The following is an 8060-nucleotide window of genomic DNA, read 5'->3' as shown; positions in this document are numbered from 1 at the left end:
TGTATATGCATATCCTTCAAGTTATATAATTAATATGTGTCAGTATTATAGAATATCCATCTTCAATCCATTACTGACCCAAGACAACAGAGATAGGCACCTTTAAGAATTCCTTAATTAGCATCGACCCATAATCAGACAAGCCTGCATGTGTTTGTCCATGATAACAGACACATTACAATGGCCTGTTCTGGATCCTCCCATGATCTGCAGTTATCTTTATTTAACTGATTGATGAAGGTAGATATGGCCTCATTTGATATCTTACAAAATATAAATCAATAAAATGGTGTGATTGTGCAAGGAAAGCAAAGAGCAGCTTATCACCGGAATTTAAACTTTGAAAAGCGTTTCTGTTCCATCTGAGAACAGCAGCAGTCTTTGGGGAGGGAATGCAGTGAGTGTAGACAAAGTCCCTTCATAGACATTTTCTTTTTTTTTGTAGTTAATAAACATACATGTACAGCTCCTAAATTTGACTGAATCAAGGAAAGATATTCATATTATGAATACAATTTGGATAAAAAGAGGATCAAATCCCATTAAAAATTATTTAGCAGTCTAATCAAGCCAATCCACATTTATGTTCTAGTGTAAAATGAAACTCAACTGGTTCCTGTTAAATCAAAAGTGCAAATTTCATTCCATCAGTTACTATATGGAGTGATGCAATTTCTTCGATTCATTTTCTACAAGTTGTCCTTTTCCTCCACCTTATATTGTCTATTGTGCAGTGACTGTGCTGGCCAGGAGGGCGGCGCTGTTCTCTGCGAATTCGTTTTGGTCTGTCAGTGCCTGGGGTAGTTTCAGAAACAGCAGGGAAATAGTTCAATTTTGCTGATTCTCGGAGTCCGTAAATGTTTTATTTTTAATTTCACGCAAGTGTCCTCACATCTCTGGCCTGGAAATGTCTGACAGGGTTTCCATGCTATTAGAGGCTAACCGTCGAGAGCTTTCCGCATCCACCGGTAAAACTGTTGCTGGAACAGGATGTGCCATTTTACATTCGCTTGAACGATCTCAATGGCTCGAGCGAACCCAGGTGCCGACTCTCCCCCGCTGGTCAGGATGAACTCTTTCAGCTGAGAAAAATAAGATAAACAACAGAAATGATTAACATTATCATTAACATTGTCATTGTATTGTGACTGATGTATCAGAGAGTTTGTGTGTTTATGTGTGTAAGTGGCACCTTCATCAGTGAAACCGTCAGAATATACGATGCATTTACATGCAAATTCCTGACATGTAATTTGGCAGGTAACAATGATGTTTATGATAATGAGGTGTGGGAATGCATTTGAAGTAAACAGAATTATTAGTGTTTTTGTTTTTCTGAGAGCAAACAACACTGCCTGTCAAAAAAAAACCCCAGCTAGATTCTAACATCAATTAACGGCATAAAAATCTAATCTAAAATCTCAATTTACCAAATAACATGTTACCAAGACAATTCCCAGTTCCAGAGGTCATGAGGATTACATGAATGAACATGCCCAGGGATTCAGGATTAAAGCTGCTCTTTTGCTCCTGAACTATTACAAAATTGCTGTTCGTTCAGAGAAAATTTTAAAAGAAAATAAAACGCTCGTTTCAAACCAACATTGATTGTTCATGAATCTGTGGATGAAGTGCTCTGGCAGCAGCTGATTGTCAGTGACAGTATGCTAATGCTCTGTTTAAGAAAACACTGAGGGGGTTCGTATTATCTCTGTATGAATGATAAATTGTGGAAGGCGAAGTCAGCTGGATGAGAAAGTGCTGCGCTGCAGTGAGAAGCATCAGCACTCTGTGTCCTCTGGGACTGAAGCTGAATGAATTTGAATAAGTGAATATACGTTCCATTTCCTGGAATAAGGTTAAGCAGCTACAATGAGGAAATATCCCAACGAAATGGTCCAGAGCACAATTCTGCAATCTTCAGAGTTTACTTTCTCTCACTTTCTCCATCTCAATAACTTGATGACCAAAGTTTGTTTGTAAGTATTATTGTTCCATGAAGATTCGTCAATAATTCATTACTCTTTTAGTTTGATTAGAGGTGCACAAGCCTCAGTATGATGTAAAAGTTCAGCCTCACCTCATTCAACTCGGCCTCAGTGTTGAGAAACTCTGTCACGCCGCTGATTAATTTTGAGTTCATAAATAAGGCCTCTCCATACCTGCCAATGAGAGACACTGTTATTAAAAGCACTGGAGCACCACTCTAATGAGCCCAGAAGCAAACAAACACCAACAGATATTTCCCATAATGCTCTCGGTCCTCCAAACACAAACAAGACACAAAATAACATTCACCAATAAATATCTTATGAGAGTGCGAATGTGAAATTCATATCAGGGACTGAGAGAGGAAGCTTAAAATCACCGATAAACAGAGATGAATAAAGCCGCATTCACCTGGAATTCAATATGTCCCACTTCTCGCGGAAATATCTCCACGATAAATGTCTTCCAAGCGGATTGCGGCCCACATGTATGATGACATCGATCACTTCCTGATCTGGCACCAGGTCAGAGGTGAGGGACAGATTCAGGAGCCTGTGGACATCAGAAATAAATAGGTTTCGTTAGTTTGTCATATTTGTTATATCTTTACTAATTATGCTTTTCGTAATACATTTTGTAATCCGTTTCAAGGTTGAGTAAATCAGAAATACAAAACACATTATTCTTCGCCGTTTTCAGCAAAGACAGCCGCTGACAGGCCTGGCGAAACACAATTATTCAAATATGTTTTCAAGACTTTGAGTCAGTATCTTCAAAAAGTAATTAACCTGAAAAGACCAAATCAAATGCAGAAAGAACCATTTGCTTCAAATTGGTGCAAAATGTCAAGTAGATGAAAAAGGGAGAAATGGGAAATAAGATGTTTCACATAAAGAAGCTGCCACGGAGCACAAGTTTCAATCTGCAAAAACGTGGGGTGATTGCTTCGCTGTTCATTGGTCTCTTATTTCAGTTGAACCGCTTTTCTGGGCTTTTGCCTTTATGCGTCGCCGAGTCACTTGTAGCACCTTTTTTTGGTGAACACCCTGGAGATTTTTGCCACTGTGACAAAGCATCTCCAGCTTCCTCTAAGGACAAGTGCGAACAAGCTTTCAGACAAGTTTCTTTTTCTAAGTTTGCACTTAGAAATTCTGATTTTGGACTTGTGTAATTGATTTCTAGCAAGTATAATTGTGACCGTGTGAAAACGTCGGGCGTTGCCAGCATAGCTTGCCATTTTGTTTTGTTCATGACTGATAATGCCACCATAAACTTTAGCATGTTCAGATTAGCATACTAGCATATTATTGACTTCAGTATATAGAATGTACACTGTGCACAATATGTATGTTTTCTATATGTGAAGGATAACTACTCTATTGACCACAATATGGTATACAACCAGAGCAGCATGGAATTCTCTGTCCTACAATGCAAAGCACTTGACCTGAACTTCAATTTCCAGTGTGATGAATGAACAGGAAGTGATTACAGTGGTGATTTGTTTTCCTTTTACTGAGATTTCAGTCTATAAGGCAGCAGGAACATCTGTAGGTTAGCAGTCAGAGTGGAAGTGTGATCAGCTAAAACACACACATTCCAGTAGTGGAGAGGAATTTTTTTTCGGCCCACTGGATCACAACATATATCATCGAAAGAAGTACAAACACAGAGGAGGAAGATACAATTTACTTCATGCTATAGAAATCAATACTAAACACAGACTCCATACACCCCATCCTTCACTCCAAACACAGGGCAGTTTTCTCTGTGGTAGATTAAATATCACAAACACACACATTCACACACACACACACAGCTCAAGGCTTTGCTTGTGCATGCTGTGTGAAATTCAAGTGTGGCTGAAATCAATGGACTGCTTCTAGCCCTCTACCGCACGCATTATGATAGACCTATAGAAAAAAATATTTGAATCTTTTTATTTTCTAAGAATGACTTAACTTGAAGTGCTGTAAAAAAAAATGTTGGGAAAAAAAGTCGAGTCTAGTCACAGTTGATCGTCATGAACCAGGTCAAGTCACAGTTGTTCTTCAGGAGTCAAGTCAGGTCACCGCTGATCTTCCTGAATTCAGTCAAGTCACAGTTGATCATCATGAGTCAGGTCTAGTCACAGTTGATTGTCATGAGTGAGGTCAAGTTACAGTTCATAATCATGAGTCTAGTCAGGTCACAACAGATCTTCATGAGTCAGGTCTAGTCACAGTTGATCCCTCTGAGTCAAGTCTGGTCACAGTTGATCGTCATGAGTCAAGTTTAGTCACAGCTGATTTTCATGAGTCTAGTCAAGTCACAACTGATCGCCCTGAGTCAAGTCTAGTCACAACTGATCGTCATGAGTCAAGTCTAGTCACAATCAGAAATGTTGTTTGTGTTGATTCAATTGGTGTTATTATAAGCTTTAACACAGAACTTATAATTTACACCTTATACATACTTTCCAACAACTTGTGCTTTTATTTATTCTATTCTTTTTTTGCTGAATAATGATTTATAATTGTTTTAATTTCATTACATTTTTCATGAATATTATTTAAACTGCAAATTTATACAGTTAAAACAAATATAATACTGTATATAATGTATCATAAAACACTGACAAAAAACCAAAAACATTGCAGTTCATGAAAATTCAGCATTATGCAATCTCTTGAGAGGAAGACTTTGAACTTGAACTCAAGTAATCCTTGAAAGATCACCTTTTTTATGTATGAAACCTCACAAAGCAGTTTTTTCGTGTGCAGGAAGAGCAAGTTCTGCCCTTTTCTTCTTTACCTTGCCATAGAATATGGCCGTGCTCACTGATGTAATGTTACCAGTATTCATATTTAATCAAAAGTAAAATTGCCATTTCAATGTGATTATATCCATAATACAAATGCCATTAACATACGACTAATCTACATTATTTCACTAGTATTAATGTTGTTATTGTTACAGCTTAACAAATTGCAGCTGACCTTGCTAGCTAGCTAAACTATTGTAATAATGTCATTCCACTATTGCACAGTGTTGCCGCTTGGCAACACATACATTTGAATGATTTACCAAAACCTAATTTCATAAAAACTTTTTTGAGAGGTGAATATGTCATCATAACATCATAACAGTGATGTTTTAGATTTTTTTGTAGAAGTGACACGGACTGGTCCTTGTTTGTTACTGACGTTTTAGTTTGCTTTCAGCAACTACCGACAAGAGACGGCAGTCTGTCAGAAATCTCACCACAGAAAAAAAACTGCATGTCATGTGACTTAATCAAAGCACATCATTGGCTAAACTAAGGTCTTCTCTTTCCAACAAAAAAAAAACGAGAATGTTCTCTTAAAGAGACAGTGGCAAGGAAATGAACACAAAGAATATGTTGCCATATGGCTACACCATGCGGCAGAGGGCTAGAGGTCTTCTCCAGTCTTTTACATCAGACAGTAGAGCAAAGGTAGACGCCTGAATGTTGCAGTCCTGAAATATTTCAAATTTCCCTAGTCTTTGGGTTCCTGGGGGGGCTCTGAATGAACCGACACCAGCATCACTTCAAATACAGGCAGATACCTGATAGATTGTGTGGTTTTATACTTAAAACAGCATCTGACATGTTGTTATGGTCATTCTGAAATGCCTGAGCAAAGTCTATCATCAAAGTATTTCTGTATAAGAACTGTCTCCCAGAACTGTCTTACAAGACTGCGTTCTCAAACAGCAGGTATTCATCTCCAAAAGCAATGACCACATTTATTGTGTTTTGTCTGCTCACTCTGAGGCGCAAGTAATTTATTGTATATGAAAATGATTGGCTTTTCCTTCTTTTCTTAGTTATATTTAGTGCCAGTTTATCAAGAAGTGACGATTTTGTTCCTCTTTTGGTTGTTGGATGGAAACGTTGCTTATTCACAAATGTTTATGCGATATTACAATTTTGCACACAAGTTAAATTTGCAACTTTGGATGGAAACCCAGCTAATGATTCCAAGGTGTGTTTTAGAACTACCAGCCAAGATGTTCTTGCAGCTTTAACCAGGTTGGCCACACTGGCTGTTAGTCCAGCTTATTAACCACTAAAAAGCTTGATCCAGCTAATGGCAATAATTGATCTGCTTCACTCACTAAGAAACAGAGGCGGACAAAGTACACAACTGCATTACTTGAGTGAAAGTACAGATACTACTGGTCAAATACTACTCCACTACAAGTGAAAGTTGTAAAGACAGGTTTTTAACTTAAGTAAAAGTACGAAAGTACATGCTTTTAAAAGTACTTAAGTATCAAAAGTAAAAAGTAAATGCATTGTTTTATTGTCACATTGTATACTTACAATACCTTATGCCACTAATGCAACCTACTGAATACACTGATTAGCTTGTATTATCTTTGGAATTAAGAGCTTTTATGTTACCAAACCTATAGAAATGGAACAACTGAATGAAGATAATCAACTTTATTTTTTATTTAACACTCCTACAGCTACATTGAACTCATTTTAATACTTGTTTAAAAGTTACAAAGTTATTTTTCAAAGAGATATTGAAGGCTATGATATGGTTCATTTTAGGCAAACCAAGCAAACATTGAAAAGAAAACAAATCTTTAGTCTTTTCAGAATACTGGAACACACTCTCCCATGGGTGTACAAGTTGTGCCAAAGAACCATCTTTTTGAATTTTGCCATCAACTGATCAGTGTTCATAAAATGCTCACAAATCAGTGAACGTCACAACATGTGGCTAGGGTTTGGTATTGTTTTCATTTTATCCATTCCGATTCTGCTTCTTGATTTCAATTCTTATCGATTCCCAGTTTAGATTCCAAAGTTGTAAAAAAGTGAAGTAAAACATTTTGACCTGTCTGATCATTTAACCTACTTATTGATCATTTCTTTGCAAAAAAATATATATATGTATATATATGTATTTATATGCAGTGTTTTGACAATAAAATAATGTTCAGATTTATATTCTTCCTTGACCAGTTTTTAGCAGCATTTTACCAGTAGGCCTGAGTAGTAAGGTTTTTTATAAATGGTAATAGCAGCCATTTTTGACTGATATATTAGCCTACCATTTGTATTGCCATAGTTTAACTACAAATATTAAACTATAGTTACTATAATGAAACTATGTTAAATTTGTGGTTACTGTAGTTTTACTACAAATAGCATAATTATGGTTACTATAGTGAGAGAAGAGTACATTTGTGGATACTGTGATTTTACCGCAAATACCATAGTTAAACTAGTTACTATAGTAAAAACATGGTTAATTTAATGAGTTAACACATACACATGCGAGTTCACACAGAATAAAAACTATACATTTTCTCTGTCATGCAGATCAAGGTGTAGGTAATTTCATTTATCTTCTATGATCTTTGATCGTAGCGCTCGGCCTACGTAAGCCATCACATACAGTTGTCTATTTAAAATCAATGTGGTGAGCACACAGATGATCACACCACACTAATATGTGCCTTTTTCGTCTTTTATTATCTTATTTGCCTTTTTAGAGCACTTTTAGCTGTGCAGTAGCGCAGACGTTTACATTAGTTTAGCGGGGAATGTCCCGAGGTTGCCAGATTTGCATAAACAATCATCCAAATATGCATTCAAAGCTAGGTGGAAAACTGCAGGCTTAGAAATACTGCAAGACTTGGCAACACTGGAAGGTCCTGGCAGATCGCAGGCCGGATTTTCGTAGAAAAAAGGGTTCAGTGAATCTGAATATGCACACACTGGAAAAACTGCTACATATAACGACTTTCTACTTGAGGACCTAAAAATGAAGAGGCATGGGCGTCGTTAGGTCATTTTTAGGGGGCTATAAATAAAATGACTACTTGGCCCCCCTAAAATCTTGCGATTAGCTCCATAAACTGTACGCGAATTCGTGATCGCCTCCGTCCCCTTTAAATTTCATATGAAAACGGCGGCAGACTTCGATTGGCTCCTCCCCGTCTTTCAGCGCGTTCTTTTTTCAAACCGCAGACCGCGGCGGTGCAGAGCTCGATAGATTGTTATAATATCTGCATCTGTGCAGTTCTTTGTCAAATCCAGTTTACAC

At 37.3% G+C, this 8060-nt stretch overlaps 1 protein-coding gene across 1 annotated transcript in view; it reads right to left on the bottom strand.

The window, feature by feature from the left end:
• Nucleotides 1–565: 565 nt before the first annotated feature.
• LOC107666938 (thyrotropin-releasing hormone-degrading ectoenzyme-like) overlaps nucleotides 566–8060 on the bottom strand; it is a 136171-nt gene continuing 128676 nt past the window's right edge. The window contains exons 14-16 of the mRNA XM_016458468.1: nucleotides 2401–2541; nucleotides 2081–2162; nucleotides 566–1082 (exon numbers count right to left, since the gene is read on the bottom strand). Of these exons, the coding sequence (XP_016313954.1) occupies nucleotides 939–1082; nucleotides 2081–2162; nucleotides 2401–2541 (367 nt within the window). The 3' untranslated portion in view covers nucleotides 566–938. The remainder of the gene's footprint in view (nucleotides 1083–2080; nucleotides 2163–2400; nucleotides 2542–8060) is intronic.

The sequence above is a fragment of the Sinocyclocheilus anshuiensis genome, unplaced genomic scaffold, assembly GCF_001515605.1.
Source record: "Sinocyclocheilus anshuiensis isolate Anshui unplaced genomic scaffold, SAMN03320099.WGS_v1.1 scaffold719, whole genome shotgun sequence".
NCBI classification, from domain to species: domain Eukaryota; kingdom Metazoa; phylum Chordata; class Actinopteri; order Cypriniformes; family Cyprinidae; genus Sinocyclocheilus; species Sinocyclocheilus anshuiensis.
Note: the sequence above shows the minus strand (reverse complement) of the source record. Positions and strands in the feature narration are given on the sequence as shown.